The 19,506-nt window shown below is 43.8% G+C and overlaps 1 protein-coding gene across 5 annotated transcripts in view; it reads right to left on the reverse strand.

The window, feature by feature from the left end:
- The window catches only part of MYO5B (myosin VB), a 374,454-nt gene that overhangs the window by 81,439 nt on the left and 273,509 nt on the right, over nt 1-19,506 (reverse strand). For all 5 annotated transcript variants that reach the window (XM_078852710.1, XM_078852708.1, XM_078852707.1 and 2 more), the window contains exons 18-21: nt 16,149-16,260; nt 14,270-14,481; nt 9,547-9,703; nt 7,520-7,759 (exon numbers count right to left, since the gene is read on the reverse strand). In XM_078852710.1, coding sequence (XP_078708836.1) covers nt 7,520-7,759; nt 9,547-9,703; nt 14,270-14,481; nt 16,149-16,260 — 721 coding nt within the window. The remainder of the gene's footprint in view (nt 1-7,519; nt 7,760-9,546; nt 9,704-14,269; nt 14,482-16,148; nt 16,261-19,506) is intronic.

A 19,506-nucleotide genomic window follows, 5' to 3' on the forward strand; every position in this document is an offset into this window, starting at 1 on the left:
GAACTCTTGTGTAGTACAGAGGTATGCGAGCTTTAAAGCTGTGAGAGACTGCACGTGATACACAATGTTTCCTGACTTGCCCGCAACAGAATGACAAAAGGTACTTGCTAATGAATGGGTACCACAAACCTCAGCACCTTTTATCGTCTGTGTATGTGGTAACCAGAATGAGAACTTATCTGAAAACACCACCACCACCACCAAGTGAATTGTAGTGAAGGAGTGACTTAAGAATTTATCTGCAAAGGGACAATTGAAGAGCCCACATTAATAGGAATTTTGCCATCGTACAACTGAGGCATCTGGATGATCTCCAACACTTGCCTTTTAAATGCTCATGTTATGTTGTGAAACTAAATGGAGAATACAAAACATCTCATTAGAATAGCTCACTTCCTCGATAGTGAACAGGGAAAATCCCTTAAACTGAATTCTTCTTGCTAAAGGACCTGTAATCAAGAAGCTATTCTGTAGCCTTCTTATGACAAACAGCACTTGATTAATGACTTCATCTTTTCAAAAAGCCACCACACTAAAACTGTCTCTCAAACTGTCAGGCATCTGTCACCTAAAACATACCATTTCAAAATGCAATATATTTGTATCACAAAGATGGCTGGTCAGATTTAAAACAAGCCTATTCAAAAGACTTTGCAAACTTTGTATTTATTCAGTGTATTCATTACCTTCTAGTTTGTTGTCAAATGAACTGACTCCCAGAATCTATGGTAGGGTCCACTGGAATGCAGTAGTTACTCTGCATTCCAGATATTTGTTAAAGCAGGAAGCTTTAGACATAAATTTGGAAAAAGTGTTTTTTTCTTAAATATGTGTTTTAATTCTAGCTATTGTGGATTTTCAAGCTTGTGGTTTGAAATTGCCTGGTTCTACTTTTCACCGCAATCAACCTGGCAGGTTTTTCAGAAAAGAGGGTTGCTCACCCTCTGCAAAAAGAAAAGGAGGACTTGTGGCACCTTAGAGACTAACACATTTATTTGAGCATGAGCTTTCGTGAACTACGGCTCACTTCATCAGCAGTAACTGAGGTGCTTTAAGATGGGCATCTCTGTGGGTGCTCCACTTCAGGTGAGCTTTTGTTCGGAGAATTTCAGCAGCAGTGCTCATCTGGGTCGCACATGCACTCTCCCCATCTCATGGCGTTTTTGGTGCCTATCTAGCGCGCATGACCAGACCCCCCCCACCCCGGTCAGTTCCTCCTCTACTGTGCAGTCCGTAGATTGAACTCCGAAGCAGAGGGGGAGGGCAGGTAATGGAGCACCCACATAAACACCCATCTTGAAGAACCTGTTACTGCACAGGGTGAGTAACCCTCTCCTTCTTTGAGGAATGTCCCCACAGGTGCTCCATTCCAGGTGACTGTTGAGCAGTGCTCTTTGGCGGATGGAAGGGGCTTCAGAGTTGCATGGGCAACTGATGACAATACACTAAGTCCTAACAGTGTGTCTGATCTTGAGCCTAGTCTATTGCATAGTGTTCTGTGAACATGAGCAGATACCCAGGTAGCTGCTTTGCAAATGTCTATAATCGGTGCTTGTTTAAAAAGGCTACTGAGGTTGATAAGGATCTGGTGGAGTGGATTGGGATCCCCGCTGGGGGTTGTAACTCCTTCTGTTGGTAACAAAGCTGAATGCATCCAATAAATTGAACGCACCCAGAGTGTGTTTGGAGCTAGCGGAAACTTTAGATTGGTCCAAAGTTGAAACGAAAAGCCTCTGACTTTCTGAAGGGCATAGTTCTTTCAAGGTAGGACACTAGTGTGCATCTTACATCCAGAGCATGTAATATTGAGTCCCATTTGCTCCCATGGGGTTTAGGGAAGAACGAGGGAAGATGGATCGGTCGGTTCAAGTGAAAAGAAGAAGGTACTTTGAGTAAAAGTTTAGGATGAGGTCTTAGGGTGACCTTGTCCTTGAAAAAGATGGGTGTATGGAGGTGTGCCATACAATCCCCTAGCTCTTCCATTTGTCAAGCAGACATGATCGCAACCAAGGCAGCCACCATCTTTGATAGGTGTGTCAGAGAGCATGTTGCTAATGGTTCCAATAGGGCTCTGGTGAGGCAGCAGAGAACCAAGTTCAAATCCCAAGGTGGGTACGTACTCGAATTTCAGGTTAAACGTTTCTGATATCTTTTAGAAAGCATTTAGTTATAGGATAGGCAAATACAGATATCCCATTCACCTTGTGGTGAAAAGAGGTAATAGCCGCGAGATATACTCTAATTAAGCCAAGCGATAAGCCAGATTTTTTAAGTTCTAATATGTATTCTAATATCATTGGTAAGGGAGTGGTAGCAGCCCGGGCTTGTTTGTTTTGCCACCAGATGATACATTTCTTCCATTTATGCAGGTAAGTATTACATGTGGTTGTCCTACTGCTGTTTAATAATATGTCCTTCACCTGTTCCAAGCAGGTCAGTTTGTCATGATGGAACCATGTAGGTTCCATGCTCTGAGGTGAAGCTTCTCCAGGTTCGGGTGGTAAACCTGTCCAGCATCCTGCGATAGAATGTTAGGTAAAAGAGGAAGAGTACGTGGCCTACATACTGCCATCCTCAACAGGTACAAGTACCAAGTTTGTCTGGGCCATGTGGGGGATATCAAGATGACTTTGGCCTTTCTGGTCCTTATTTTGTGAAGCACTCTTGATAGCAGGAGTATAGGGGGAAATGCTTATAGCAGTGACGTGTCCCATTTGATGAAAAAGGCATCCCCCAAGGATCAGGAGCCCAACCCTGCTCTCGAGCAGAACTGCAATTCTGAGATGTTGCAAAGAGTTCTATGGATGGGTGATCTCAGTGTCTGAATATGCTCTGCAGGACTGTGTTGTTTAGTTCCCACTCGTTCCCTGGGAGAACTCTCTGTTTAATGTATCTGTTGTGGTGTTTTAACATCTTGGGAGACACAAGGCTAATATGTTGACATTGTGCCGGATACACCAATTCCACAATTTGATAGCTTCAGTGCATAGGGAGTGTGATCTTGCTCCTTCCTGTCAGTTTATATAAAACATTCAGGCAATGTTGTCCATCATTACCCTTGAGGTCTCAATTCTGATTAATGGTAGGAAGTGCAAGGATGCATTGTAAACTGCGTGCAGTTCCAGGAAGTTTATGTGCAACAATGTCTCAGAAGACGACCATCTGCCCTGAATTATGTGGTGCTATAGGTGAGCCCCCCCTCCCCCAGCCGATCAAGGAGGCATCTGTTGTGAGAATCATTTAAGGTGGAGTCTGTGTGAAAGGGACTCCCACACACATGTTGTGGGGTTGGGTCCATTGTCCATCAGTGTAGAGAGTCTTTGACTTTGAGTGGCACAGTGAGGTGCTTGTTCAGGCTGTGTCTTTATGGAAAGTAGATGATTTTTAGCCAGTCCTGAATGCAGCGCATGAGAAGTCCTGCGTGTCGTACCACAAATGTGCTTTCTGCCATATGACCTAATAGTTGGAGGTAAGTCTGTGTTGCTATCTGTGGGCTGCTCAGTACTGCGGAGATCAGATTGACTATAGTGACAAGTCTGTTTGTTGGTAGTGACACTTTGGCCTCCAGAGCATTGAGAAGGGCCCCAATGAAGTCCAGTTTATGCACGGGTGTCAGTGTTGATTTTTGCATGTTTAGTTGTAATTCCAGCTGTGAAAGGAGGGCGATTGTCCTGTGAGTAACGTCCAGGGCACGTGCCCAGGTGAGTGCCTTTAGTAGGCAAACGTCCAGACAGGGAAATATTATTACCCCTTGCTTGCGAAGGTGTGCTACCACTACAACAAGAATTTTGGAAAACACCCATGGGGCTGTCGAGATGCTGAAAGGCAGAACTTTGTACTGATAACGTTCTGTCCTCAGAGTAAACCTGAGAAGCCTCCTGTGAGCGGGATGCATGGTTACGTGAAAATAGGCGTCTTGGTGGCCGAGGTCTGAGAACCAGTTCCCCTGTTCCAGGGCTAGTATTACTGTTAATGTGACCATCCTGAACTGCCAGACCTTTGCAAATTTGTTGAGTTTTCTGAGGTCTAGAATAGGTCTCCATCCCCTGTTCTTTTTCTGGGTTAAGTAGTAGTGGGACTAAAAACCCTTCCCTCTGTGTTGTGATGGTACCTGTTCCATGGAGCACAGATGTAGGAGGTGGTTTACTTCTTGCTGCAGAAGATGTTTGTGAGGGGGTCTCTGAAGAGGGATGGGGAGGGAGGATGAGTTGAAGGGATGGAGGGGAAAGGTATGGAACAGCCTGTGTGCATTATTTCTAGAACCCATTTGTCCAAGGTGATGGATTTCCATGCTTAGCAGAAAGGGGTCAGACAGTGTCTGAAATGGGGGATGGTCAATGATGGTGTCAGCGCTGAGGAACTGGGAGGTCACTTGGGCCCTCGACCAAACCCTCAAAATTGTTGTTTTGCAGAGGGTTGCTGGGACACCAATGACTGAGGCGCAGGTGGTCAATGCCTTGGAGGTCTCTGTCAGTGCCTTTGTGTGTTGTATCCCTTCTGTTGTTGGGCATATGGGGCAGACCTTGTCTGCTGGAAGGGATAGTATTTACCCTGTTTTTTCTTGTTGGAGGTGTGTATATCCCCTGAGTACAAAGGGTTGCCCAAGAGTCCTTCAGGGTGTGGAGGGACTCGTCAGTCTTTGTTGGAAAGAGCTTCTGGCTATCAAAAGGGAGGTCCTCCACAGTGGATTGTACCCCCCTTAGGAAGCCAGACAGGCGGAGCCACGAAGCTCAATGCAAACTATGGCTGTGGCCATGGAGTGTGCCACCATGTCTGCTGCATCTAGAGATACCTATAAGGCATTTCTGCCTAGGAGATGGCCCTCGGAGATGATGGCTTTACATTGGTCTCTTCTGTCTTTCGGTATGTAAACAATAAAGCCTGTGAGTTTGGAATAGTTTGTGTGGTTGTATTTCGCCATCAGTGCACTGTAATTTGCAATCCAAAATTGAAGAGCAGCTGATGAGTAGGCCTTGAGACCGAAAAGATCTAATTGTTTCCATGCTTTGTCATATGGGGTGGATCTAGATTGGTCTTGTCTTGCCTCATTGATTGATGTCAACAACGAAAGAGTTCAGTGTGGGGTGAGAAAATAAAAAGTCCATCCCTTTTGAGGGAACGTAATTTTTTTTATCTGCTCTCTTGCAAGTGGGTGGTACTGTTGCTGGGGTCTGCCATGTTTTTTTGCCAGCTTCATAAGTGCTTCTTTTATCAGAAGCGCTATTTTCGACAAAGATGAAGTTTGAAGAATATCCAGTAATTTGTGTCAGGACTCTGCGACCTCCTCTAGGGGGAGCTCTAGGGAATAGGCAATTCTTTTGAAGAGCTCCTGGAAATGTTTGAAATCATCACAAGCTGTGGGTGGTCGTAGCGTTATGGCCTTACCTGGGGAAGAGACGGAAATGTTGGCTGATGGTGTTGTTTCCTGCTCCAGGGCCTCCTCCTGTTCTTCAAAACTTTCCTCCAGAGATTCTGATGGTGTAGCCAGTGAAGGTGGTGGGGGAAATCTAATCCTCTCCCTGTAGGAGTTTGGGAGCCAGGCATATTGTTTCTTGTGTGCCCTCCAGGGGTCCCAGTAGGGCCACTGCATGGGGAATGGCAGAGGTGGTGGCATCTATGTGTGGCCATTACCTAGTCTGGGTGTCAACCCTGTGGTAGGACTTAGGTTCTACAGGTGGGCCTAAGCTGAAGTAGTTTGGATGGAACTGGAGTGGTGTGTTGAAAAAGCACCCTTCTCCTCCTCCTCGTCTTCCTCCTTGCTGGAAAATAGAGAAGCCAAAGGTGTGGTGGGTTGACATGGGACCGTGCTTACCGGAGATACACTGGTATCGAAGCGTGGTGATTCTGGCGTCACTGACATCAGTAAGTCATTGTGGTGCAGGAAATGGTGCAGTGTCGGTGGTTTCAGTGCCGAGGGGGGTCGGTGCCAATGACGATGTTGCGCTGGCAGGCGTTGGTGCCAACATGCAAGCGCTGTCTGCTATGGAAGCGGAAAGTGGTGCCATAGCCTGTGGCGAGCGCCTCGGTGCCACATCTTTCGGCAGCTCTGTCGGTGCGGTGGCAGAGGAGGTAGGCTTCTGTTTGCCTCTCGACTCGGAGCCTGCCAGCTTCGGGAATGCTAAAAGACTATTATAATCCCCAACTAGCTATTGATTTTAATCATTGCTGGGAGCGCCATCTCAGGCCAAGGATGGTTGAGAAGGAACTGAGGGGGGTCTGCTCACGTACGCTAGACAGGTGCCAACAAAAGCGTGAGATGGGGAGACACATGCGTGACACAGATGAGCGCTGCTGCTGAAATTCTCCGGTCAAAGGCTCTGGAACGTGCATTCACCTGAAGTGGAGAACCCACAGGGACACACCTCAAAGAAGAAATATTAGTTACTATCTATGAGACATCTGGTCAAACTGAGTTCCAGAATGTGATTTCATCATCTTTCAATTTTTTCAGCTAGCCAAGCTGTGACACATGGTGACAGCTAGGTTAGTCTTGGTAAATGAATGCAGAGAAACAAGCATTTCCTGTTCTTGTGCTTTTGATTGATCAGTGAAATCTGTTTCACATTACTCATCAGTGTGCAGGAAATCTCTACAACTTAAGCAAGAGCATTAACTCCCGTGATTCTTGCTCATTTACCAAGTATTCTACTGTATTTACATTTCTCAAAAGCATAATCAGTAATCTCTTGGCACACGTAAAATATTAGTAACAGAATTAAACAAGGAAGTTTAATTGGCACAATGCCAATAAAACACTTTGTCAGTCACTGAGTTCAAAACCCCGTAGCCACTGTACCTTCCCTCCAGATCAGAAGCGGATGGGGAAACAAACAAAAAAAACCCAACTAACAGACTTTGCAGCATGTCCTGGCTTTGGCAGACCAAGGGCAGGAAGTATGTTCATGGAGGATAGGGTCCATCAATAGCTATTAGCCAAGATGGTCACTTGATTGCCAGAAACTGGGAGTGAACATCAGGGGATGGATCACTCACTGATTGCTTGTTCTGTTCATTCCCTCTGATGCCTCTGGCATTGGCCACTGTCGGAAGACAGGATACTGGGCTAGATGGACCATTGATCTGACCCAATATGGCCGTTCTTATGTTCCAGAGGTGAGGACCCTTCACTGAGAATGCCCTGGCAGCAGCTAGCTCAAGTGCTGGCAGCCACCCTGAAATCATTCAGAGAGTGGCAGTCTCTAAGTTAAGCAGGGCCCATATGGAAGACAACACAATATTTCAAAAATCAACCCCTTAAACTTCACCTATACATCAATTGGCAGCAAGGCATAACACGCTACTTATGGGAAGTCACATTGAATACATGGTAGCCACATTCTGCAGCAGCTGAAATTCTCAGGTGTGCTGAAGGTATAGCCCCACATAAACCACTCTGGAACAATACTTGTTACATAAAGTCTAGCCAGCCACTCATTTATCCACTTCCCAAATTCTGCCTGCGTGATACATGCAAGACAGAAACAGAACCAAAGTCGTTCCAATATACTCGGGGGCTCACCTGATCATCTATCTTCCTCTGAAGCTGAACCACCTTGTTCTCCATGCCAATATTGAGTTTCTTCAAGTGCTGTGCTGACCGTGCCTCAATCTTCAGTTTCTTCAGCTCTTGCCTGGCCTTCATGCGCCGGAAGTAACATTGGATGACCACAGCCGCACACTTGAAGCGCAGGAAGTGCTTACGAGCCAGCCAGGCCCGGGCATGTTTCTGGATGATGGTAGCTTTGTGCTCCAAAAGGATCTAGAAAACATGCAGAAACAAAAGACGATCAGGAGAAACATGTAGAAACAAGACAATCTGGAGCATCAAACAAAGCTGCTATCGGTTAGTAACAATGGCCCAATTGAATTTACTGCACAGCACTGCCCTGTTTCTTCCCCTCACATTTCTCCTCTGCCCCAAAAGGATTTGAAGTAACATCACCCCAGATTTACATTAGTCTAATAAAACAGTTGCAGAATAGATGAATGATCAACTAATTGCTATTATTTTAGAGGGGGCTTCCCCCCACCTGTTTATATTTTCTATCTATCTTCAGTACTTATATGGCGACTATCACTATACTATCAGAGTACCTCACAAATATTAATTACCCTCACAACACCTTTGTGAGGTACGGAGATGCTGTTAACACCATTTTACAGATGAGGAACTGAGAGGCTAAGCGACTTTCCCAAAGTCACACAGGAATCCAGGGCACAACAAGGAACTAAGGAGGCAGGCACCATTGAAGTTTCTCCACACAGCTCTTCTGATACTTCTTAGTCTTCACTTACAGCACTCTGTAATTTTTGATCTTGGCACTTTCATGAATACAGGGTGTTGTATATGCCAAATGTATGGTGGTCTAGAGATGTGGATGGCTGTTCCCAAGGAATAAACAGGAGACATGCTAAATTCACTTAGTGATCTAATGAAATTTTACACTGAGATCTTCTGAGGGCAATAGTACACTAACCCACTGTGCCAGATGTGGCAATACATGGAGCCACACATCAGCTGTAAAGTTTGCATTTGCACCCAGCTCTCTATCCGAGCTTCCCGAAAGCTTGAGGGTGTCCGGAACCAGAGGCTTGGTTTCTACCCAACTCTAATACTTGATTCTTAAGGTTTGAGTTCTCCTGAATAGTGGATAGTTAAAAAGAATAGCAGCCCTGTAGATGGACATCTACAAAACAGGTATTGTGTGAGCAATGCCAGTGCGAGTCCCCCCACTCCCTAATCCAATGGGTATCAGCTGGGGCCTGCAGGGATCTCCCAAGTGGCTAGTTCAGTCTACATTCCCATTCATTCTTGACCTCTTTTCTAGACCCAGAGTACAAGTGACCTTACTTATTATCAATCTTAGTGATGCTTTTTGTCACATGGCTGCCTGTCCTTTGGAAACCGGACTGAAACCACTGAACAGCCATCAGAGGGTAATCATTTTTGGAAATGACAAATGGAGCTGGATGGCAGCTGATAACTTTGAGGTGGAGGGTTCCCTATGCCATTACCCATCTCCTGAGCCCGGCAGTCTTTCCCTTTGTCATTTATTGTGATCATCAGCATCACTTATTTCCTCTCACTGAGCCCTCTGTTACCATATTAAAATGAATGGAGATCATTAATTAAATAGGCAATTGCAGTAAATCTGAAAGCGACTAGGCACCTTTCATTTAGGCTTGACTTTAACGGACAGTAGCATGGCTCAGACGTGTACACTGTTCCTCAGGTAAGATTTTCACTGGATGTGTTACATCAGATGACATTTCCCCATTTCCACTATGCCCGTATGCATCTGTTTGTGTGAATAACTTCATTAAGCTAGTCCTTTGAGGCGCTGCTGCCTAATCATTTCTGCTTGCACAGCTTTAGTGCTGCAATATTTGCAGTTAATACTTGTGGACTCTAGAAATACAAAACCTCACAGTTTGGGGGAAAAGATCAAAACGTCCTCAACAAATACATTACTGGACTGAACTCTTGGTAGATAAATTTAAAGGAATCTCTCCCCAATGCAGTGACATTTTGTGAAGTAATAGTACCTTGTGGTAAATTTTCCTGACAAACATGCCCCGAGTGAAGGCCTGAATTGTGATAGTGGCGTTGCGGATCTTCTGGAAAGCATGAAGGATTCTCAGCATTCGGTATTGTTTCTGGAAAATGATGGCAGCTCTTGTTTTCCTTAGGTGGTCTGCCAATCTGTGAATTGCAAGGAAGAAGAGGTTTATGGTAATACTAATTCAATTCCACTATGTCACCCATATCTATACACAACGTTTTTGCCATAGATGGTATTAAGCTGCATTAGCAAACAATCCTTTGTTGATGAGTTTGACACTACTTGATAGAGAGAAAAACAGCAGTAAACTCAGGAAAAGAAGTTGATGCCAGCTCTCCTGTTAAATTAGTGGTGATGTGCATACATCCATTAAAGGCTCGCTGTATCTGGGGATATTTGAAACACAAACAGCAAATGTAATGTTTGGAACTGCTTTTAGTGCTTCTCTTTAAAAAAGTTTATTTTTTCCCTCCCACTCTCTCTTGGTTTCTTTTCCCCCCCGTCTTAAATCCTCAAAACTCTAAGCCATCATCATCAAGGTTCGTTATTCCAGTCCCCTACTTCCAAAAACAAGAGTAGTACAGCATGTTCACTGGTTACAAGTACATTGAGCAAAACAGCAGCAAATTGATTTGACATTTAAAGCAATGTGCACTGGTTTGGCAACATTCATGAGCAGGACTCCAAACGATTCATACACAGTGGATAATTTGGGAAGTGGTTAGTACCCTTGTGTGCCGCTGACATTCTGAGACTACATGGGGAAAATGTATGAACAATTTATTGTTAAATCTCTTAATAAATATCCATAAAACCACAGTTTAGTTTGATGGTTAGCTTGTTTCACTGATTTTATGATGTATTCATTGCCCTCAGCATGAAACATCACACAGGTATTTGCTTTGGTTTTACAAGTTGTGCTAAACTTTTTGTCAACATTAAATTTTAAAAAGGCTCTTTGTACGGGCCCTTGCATTCCCTTCTTATAGGCACACAATGCCTTAGTGCATCCCACAGAACTGGAACCTCTTAATAACCAAGAGAAAAGGGCTGTTTATCCAGCTACACCGTTCTCTATGCACCCAGCACAAAGAGATGGATCTCACAGCAAGGTCATCTCAAAGGAAGCAGAGGGTTGAGGTAAGGTCCATCAGGATAGAACGAGAATATGGAATACCAAGTAGTAAGATTTCTCTCCCCCTCTTCCCGCTCTCCCCCCACCCCAGCTCTAGATGTTGTGACTGCTTGAGATACAGGGTCTCAATGAGGTCTTGAAGAATCTTCACTTTCCTTTGGAATTGTCAGGAGAAACGTACCATACATCCTCCTTCTCCCTGGGTTGTGCTAGGTCTATAATCCTCTTCCATTGCATACTGTTTGCGCAAACCTTACCTTATGAAGGCACATTACTAAGATATGCCATTCACATGGAAGGTCTGTGTTTCCTCATCAGCTGATACAAAGGAAATGCAGCCCCAACACCTTAGGTGCTCCTTTATTTCTACTCTTAGCAATACCAGGGAGTGTGCATTATGGCAGCACACTCTTGGGCACTAAGGGATTTAAGGCCGTGTCTTCCCAGCACGTTCCCCCCACAGCTGAGGGCAAGAGCTAACCAGCCTTCCCTGATTCCCCATCACAGGGCCAAGGTCTTGGAAACAACATGTCCCCAGAAGCCTATATATAGGTAGGCTGAGGGATGGGGTTGAACTGATTTATGCAAAAAGGAGTGAGAGGGTGGGACGCAAACAAATAATATTTAAAAATGTGTGTAACTGTCAAATGTTGCACAATGTGAATCAACGTAATTGGGTGAGATTAATTACTGCTACCCATGTCGTCCTCCTTCCCTCCCCTCCTATTCGTCACACTCACTTGTTATGCCTCAACTTTAACTAGACTGTAAGGTCCTCAGGGCAGGGACCATGTCTATGTGTTTGTACAATACCTGGCACCGTAAAGCCCTGATTAGATCGCGTGCGCACTACAGTGATAATAATGAAGAACCGACTGGACATGAGTTGTGGCCACTACGTGAGACGTCTGTGACTGTTATAAATAAAATCATCCCACTGCCTGGCTCTGTGCATTATAGAGTTTTCCATCACTGTATTTTCCATGAGGTTGTTACATTTCATAACTGCAAATAGAATGCGTGAATTCAGTTAGGACAACTCTAAATATACATCAGCAATATAGCTGATGGATTTATAGGAAATCAGTGTGTCATCTCTGAGGGGACAGAGATTCCTCAACCTCAGCCATCCAAATTAACTGATAAAAATCACCTTGCACTCAGTAAATCAGGAGAAAAGGACTGACCGTGTTTAAAAGATAGGATGCCTGAAGAGTAAGCTTAGCTCAATAGACAGCAGCTTGTGTCACCCAAGTACAAACAGGGTTAATTGGGCTGCAGCTTATTTTGCAGCACCTCTGAATGGAAAACATTAACTCAGAGCCAAGGAATAGATTACTGCTCAACAACCATTCAGCTAACAGACTGAATTCAATCTCGAGAAATCTTAAATGGGGTTGAAGGCACCAACATAAAGTATCAAAAACCCACTCTGGCACATGAGATTGCTAGTCCCATAGCAAGGATTTTTAATAAATCTATTCATGGGCAGGACAATACGACTGGAGAATAGCTAACATCGCACCTATAGTTAAGAAAGGGGTGCGGGAAAGGTGATCCAGGCAATTACAGACCTGTTATTCTGACCTCAGCAGTATGCAAGGTTTCAGAACAAATTGCTTACTCCTAATAATCTTTTCAAAGTGGTTATTCATCCAGCTGGGTCTGGAGCCTTTCCTGACTAGTTTCTTCCCTTTATTTAGGATGCAAATTTCAAATGATTTTTGTATAGTTCATTTGAAGAAATTCCAAGCTTGTATTGCTCTCTCTCCTCTAAACAGACAAACCCTTCAATATCTGTATTCCAGTCACGAGGGCTATTCCATCTGGTTTCTGTAACCACTGTAATACCTGATTTGACTTCCTGTACCTGTAGTTACAGTTCCTCCAATTTATTGCCCAGGCTCCTTGCATTCATGTGCAAGCAACTCAGTTGTTTCCCTTGGACCTCACCAGGTTTTCTAGCTTATGGTGTTTCGTTATCCCTCACTGTCTTCATTTAGGGGATTTTCCTACTCCTGAGTACTGAAGCCAGGTGTGGTGATTTCACGAGTCTCTCAACCTTCTCTCATCTCCCAGTTTAAAGCCCTTCTGATCAATTGGGCCAGGCTTGATCTCAGAAGGTTAATATCCTAGGTAGTCAAGTAGAGCCCATCAGTTGATAAGAGTCTTCTTTCTGTAAATGCGTCCGAATGGTCGATCATCCCAAAGCCTTCCTCAGAGCACCAATCCTTGAGCCATCTGTTGATCTTCATTATCTTGTCACGCCTTCACCATTGTTCTCTAGGGACCGGAACTGCTCCTCTGAAAATCACTTGAGCTTCCATTTCTTTAAATGCCTTACCCAGCTGAGCATTTCAATCCATTCCAGTGGGAATCCAGCAGTGTCATTCATCCTGACATGCAGCACCATCAGTGGAATTTTTCCTCCCTCCCATCATAATCCTCTTTAGCCTCACATCCACATCTGATGCCCTTGCTCCTGGCAGAGCACACACACTTCTGTTTTCTGAATCTGGTCTGGTGGCATGCCTGTCAATTCTTTGGAGTTTTTAGTCCTCGCTCACATGCACCTGTCTCTCCCTGGTGTTTGCATGAATCTGTTTTATGTTCTCTGTCACAGCCCCCTGTACATCGTATCCCCATTCTTCCATAGGCTTCGGTCCCTGGCTATCTTCATCTCTTCTGCAAGGATTGGCTTCCCTTCTTTTCTTCCTCACCTTCTGCCAGTTTCTCCTCCTCATTCCCCAGTGCAGCAAATCTGTTACTCAACTCCATTTTACCGCCAATAGCTAGTGTCCTCTTCTGACCTGTCCCTGTAGTCACATTCTTCCATGGATCATCCTTCTCTTCTGGCCGTCCATCCTTCAAGTCCTTTTGTTTGGCAGGTGTCTGCAAAACTTGGGCTGTCTATCACCTCCTCTCCTGTATTATACCTTCAAATCCCTGCCTGAATGCCATCATTGTCTCCAGCAGCATCTCTAATCCTTGAATCTTCTCTGCCGTGAGCTCTACCAGGTGACATTTCAAGTCATGTTTTCACTACACACAAACACACAGGTGCAACACCAGTAAAACAGTGCATTAAACATGAAAGAGAGCAGACAGGGCCAAAAGAATTTAGGGGACCTTTCCAAAAATCACAGGTAGAATTGGGGACAAAACCAAGGAGTTCTGATTCCCACGCCCCTATTCTTACAGCTACACCACACTGTCCATGGTCTACATACACACAGAATGGGCTTTATTTTCAGAGGTACAGGACACCTGCAACTCCCTATAAAGTCAATGGCAACTGCAGGTGCTTAGCGCTTCTGAAGATAAGGCAGATCATGTACCTATGATATCAAGATCTGCTCTAAGAATTATTTTGGGGAAGTTCTATGGCTTGTGTTATGCAGGAGGTCAGACTAGATGATCACAATGGTCTCTTCTGACCTTGGAATCTAAGAATGTACCCAGGTTTCATAACACAAGGGGTATCAGATGATTGAGTAGTTCTAATAAGAGAGCTGGAACTCTTCACCATTCTATAGTTCCCAGCTAGTCATTCTCTAGGGATGATGCTTACCTGCGAGCCAGGTGTCCTCGTGTATACCTCTGGATTGTTATTGCAGCATTTCTCATCCTTCTGTATTTCACCCTCTGCAGCCAGCCCCGCACTGTCTTCTGTATCATGATAGTAGCAGCTCTGAATTTATCTGCCCGCAGTTTCTCCAGATATGCCACCTGTCCCGCACGGAAAAAGATCTTGGTACGTCCAAACTGGAACTTGTCAGGATCCTTTTCAAAAGCATAAGGGAAACTGAGTTAAGACAAACATTTTCCTGAGGAGCCTATGCTGAATAAGTGTATATAAGGATGACAAGAGTGAATAAAATTTACCAGTTCAATTCCCATATCCGTTCAACTGGGTTAAACAAACTTTATCCCCACAGTACCAGTTTCAGTATATAAAGCCGAAGCTCACTCTTTTAACCCAACAATCCCGATTTTCACATATTTGCACTAACAGCTGACAAGGGTTAAGGACCAAATCCCAGTCCCACTGAAGTCAATGGGAGTTTTGCAACTTACTGGGATTTGTCCTAACTAGGCATTAGCAGGGACCATGAAGGTTTGTCACCTTGCTCTGGAAAACCGATGGTGTTTTCAGATCTAGGGGCATTCTTCATGTAATATCACAACTGCATGAGGTAAGGCATGGGCATTGCTGGACCTTGGTCCTTTCTGTTTCCAGTTTCTGTATTTCTAGTCAATGAATATGCAAACTAGATGCAAACACTTTCTTGGCATGTTATCCTCTCTGATAGGGTGAAAAACAAAAGCTTGTTTTCCTCCATTTTGACAAAACTTAAGAGATTGGCTCTGAAATTTTGGTTCCAGCTCAAGACTCCCAAACTTGTGTGGGAAATGAGAGGAGTGCCAAAATCTGAACCCAGATCTGTGTCAACACTCTAAAAGTGGCCCCACTCCTTATAAACAGGCTAAGCCAAACCCATAAACTGAGCATATGTTCAAAATCTGGATGCGAAAGCTGCATTTTGCAACTTTAGATCACCTCTTTAGAAAAAAAAAGTCAAGGCTGCGATCCTGCAAAGGTGTGCATGTGCTTTAACTTTACCCACTGTGAGCAGACCCACTGATGTCAACAGGACGTGTCAGTGAATAAAGTTGAAGGAGGACCGGGGCCCCAAGAAAACAACCAGCCAACCTGTCAGAGGCCTCAGCAACAAAAAAGGCCTCAGAAATAAAAATTTAATCACAGAGAAAAAAAATCATTGGAAAATATCCTTAAATTAAAAAATGAACTCAAATGGTCCCCAAGGAGCCTGAGTAATAACAAACTGAACCTCCCTCAGCTAGAGCTTGTTAAATTTTGTTTTTTAAAAAAGGACAGAACAAAATAATTGGAAAAGAAATCTCAGTGTCTAGACTGTTCTCACAGTATGTGACCATTAAGAATTTCCCATTCAGACGACATTTTCTCTTCATCATTTGTATGAAAAGGTGATTGGTGACTGGCTGTGGGGGTCTCTGTGCAATGAGAGAGAGGCCCTTTGGCCACTCTGTCCTCTTGACTGGGACTCCTCATGCTGTGTGCATAGGATTTTATTCCAATCGTCAGTAAGAAGGAAAAGGAATGGGTTTTGTGGGAATAGTAACTCACTATCATCTACTGTCCACGAACGAGCTGTGGAATTCAATTGCAGAAAAAAGGCTTTTTCAGCTTGAATGCAATCAATCAATCTCATGCTATGTCTCATTTAGTCTCATTATTCCTTCTGAGATGGTTTGACTTTGGAAGACACTCCTGAGTGCCAGGGGCACACCAGCATTTTCAGCCACAGCAGGCAAATGGGGAGGAAGGGAAGGTGAGTTGAGATATTATCAGTGTCAACAGCTTCTGTGCTTTAATGATTGTTTCTGAAGCTTCAATCCCAGCTCACCTTAATGAGGTTTTCCAGAAGTGTTTTACAGATCAACTTCTTGTCATTTTTAGAGATCTCCCCCTTTTTCATAAGAACTCGATACCTATTGAAAAAGTCATGGTAGGACCACCTGAAAGCAAAGCACAGATAAAATTAAACAGGGCACAGGGTTTCATTTATTTAGCTAATGTTTAGACTTAGAGCTTAAATAAACCAAACCTCGAATCCAAACCTCTTCACATTTGGAGGAGAGAGAGGGAGAGTGGGGTTTAAAATCAGGTCTGAACCCAACCCCCCGCTGGTTCTGGACTGGGTTGGAAGGTCCTTCCCCCCTCCCTCCCAACTTGTACTGGATTAGGTGCATTTAAAATGAACAAAGGAGGATGGGTGATCTGGAAAGATTTACATCAGTTGAGACCAAAGTATCACAAGAACAGCTAGCCAGATTTCTGCACCATTCATGTGAACCTCAATCTCGGCCCTGATTTGGTGTTGAATGCAATTGGCAGCCTAACTCTAATTTGGATCTAAATGTTAAGGCTCCTCTCTAATTTTAAGTGCTCTAGAAAGTTTCATACTTGACTATGACACAGACACATTCAATTTGGTGCTGACGACGCACGAACAACCATGAGAACCTTTCCTCCTTCTAACCGGAAAGCATTGCCACAGCAGGACTGTGGAACTACAAATTACAGTATCTGCATGAGAGGGATTTATGAAAATACCATGCAGCCAAAAAAGTACCCCACATTGAGAGACATATGTAAAATAAGACAAATCAGATTGCACCGAACGTCATGACACATGACTGTCAACCACCTGAGGTAACCATTGTCTGAAAATGCCAAAGGATTTTGTTATATATAGATTGGGCCTACAACCTCTTCTAATCACACTTGCCACTATCTCACCATTGGACTTCCATATTTTTTTTCCACATATTTTTCTGCAGATATTTTGTTGCCTGATCCTGCATGTCCTTAGGCTGGGAATTGATTCAGATTGATGAGTGCTTGGCCTGAGTGAGGTTGAACCCTACGGAAGTTTGTCATGATTTGTTCTGACTGTATGCATTTTGTCTATCATCAATCCAGATTTGCTATACAACCTCTTCTTTTATCTGCACTCCCATAAGCTCCTTTGCTAAGACCGTGGTTTGGAGTGGAACCACTGAGGAACACTTCAGTTCTATTCCCCTTGCCACCAGTCTACTGCATTCCAATTAAATCACTTAAGAGCAAGAACAGTTTTGCCCCTGGACACATGTGGGTATTTTCTATAGATGTTGACATGAGTTATGTGCATATTTTGAGGAGAAATTAAAAAACAAACACAGTATATGGCATGGAACACACTGAACGTAGTTCTTGCCTGGCTTTTGTTTCCAAACTCTGATGCATATAAATTAGAACACTTCACCTGTTCATCTTCTCATTTTGAGAGTTCAGGCCTTTAAGGCACATGCTCGAATTTGGCTACTTTCATGGCTGTTAGATGTTTGGAAGGCTCTGCACCACAAGCAATGAAGTCTCTAAACGTGGCAGAGCTGTAATTCAAGAAATCAGAGCACTATATTTTACTGCTAGGAAAAGGCATCTCCTGCCATCTCTATGAGATTTAGAGTGCATATTAGATTTTGAAATTGATTCACTCTGAACTAAAACAGCTGAGTTATGGACCTATCAAAACCAGGGTTTTTGGTGAAAATGCCAGACATTTCCAGTGCTGCTAAAATTATTTTAAACATATGCAAAGGAACATCCAGGAAAAGAAGTGAATGAACTCCAAAATGCCAGACTTCTGCCTAAACTTGAGCAAACATGCTATGGGCCTGAGTCTCATTTACACTACGGCCACTTTCTATTGCTCTGGCACCACAAAGGACTCAAAGTGGGAATATATGAAATAAGAATTGAGAGTTTAGAAGTCTGTCCATGTTGGTGCACCCAGAAGTTGATCTATGCTTTTTTATATACATGCAAAAACCAAGCAATTCTTTCTGCTTTTTCCGCCCCCCCAAAATGAAACATTCCAGGGCCCAATTTTGAACACAAAAATGCCAGTAGCACAACGCTTCTGAGTGACCCCCCCAGCCGATAAAAAAACTGCACATAAGCAACAGAAAAAAAACCCTCCTTCCCCCGCCCCCTGTGAAATACATTTCTGTACCAAGCTGCCATGGGTGTTTGTAAACCAAAGTAAAAAATACGATGGAAAATGGCTTTAAAGAAAAGTGTTCCTCAATATTTTCTATAATTCTCTGCAATAAAATCCATCTAGAATAGTGAAAATGTCTACTGCCCACCACAGTTAAGCACTGAATTTTCCATTCTAGCCTGCCTTTATCGCTAGCCTATTTCTCAAAGAAATTTTGGGATGGAAATTGTCAACGCTCTGTCTCAGGTGACTTGTTCTGGAAAGTTTGTGCAAAACAGGCTTAAAGATTTGAGTTTATGTTAGCGATCTTCACCCCACCTCCACCCACATGGGTGCACATATTTACCCAGATGTTCAGATCAGCATGTTGCACTTGCATTACTAAAAATGGCTTTCCCTGCCCCAGCTGAAATACCTTAACAACTGCAGAGGATTTAACTGAGGAAGGCAACCTTAAGGCTGAGTTAATGCCGAGCTCTTATATAATGCTTTGCATCCGTAGATTCCAATGTGCTTTGCAAAGGAGATCAGTATCATACTTCTGCTTAGATCCATGGAGCTTGTATCTCTGCATGTAGAATATTAATACAAACATCTATATTGCAGTAGATTCAAGAAGTCCTATATCAAGATCAGGACCCTAATGGGCTGGATATTGTATAAACACATACAAAGATGCATGGTCTCCCTCCCAAAGGATTTACAGTCTAAGGTTGCAACCTGAAAACACTCACACACATACTCAAAAGCATGAGTAGGCCTATAGAAGTCATTTGTTCACAGTCCAAGGGCCTAAGATGACCAGTGACTTACAAATTGTAGCGACACAGTTAAATACATTCTGTTTCAATATACAAACATACACTTGTTTTTTATTGATATAAAGTGAGAGAGAACTATCTTCATCTCCCCCACAACTTGCCAGTATTCAGTGGCTTTTTCCTTATCAAAATTGCAGCAGTGGGTCTTGGGGAGGGGGTTGAAGGAGAAAGGGTCAGTCTGAAGGAGGAGAGGGTGTTTTCTGCAAAAGGGGCAAGTTGTCAGAAGGGATGGAGACATTAATGTGAGGAACTGACAGATGGGGTGCACAAGGCTGGTTTCATTGGTGGGCAATGCTCCATTGTCAAGCCTTTTACACGCTCGGTTAAGGACAGCTGCAATAAGATACAGCAATTTCACAGTTGCTTTTACAAGACTTTCGGAGGGAGGAGCAGTT

Source organism: Lepidochelys kempii, chromosome 5 (genome assembly GCF_965140285.1).
Source record: "Lepidochelys kempii isolate rLepKem1 chromosome 5, rLepKem1.hap1, whole genome shotgun sequence".
Classification (NCBI taxonomy): Eukaryota; Metazoa; Chordata; order Testudines; family Cheloniidae; genus Lepidochelys; species Lepidochelys kempii.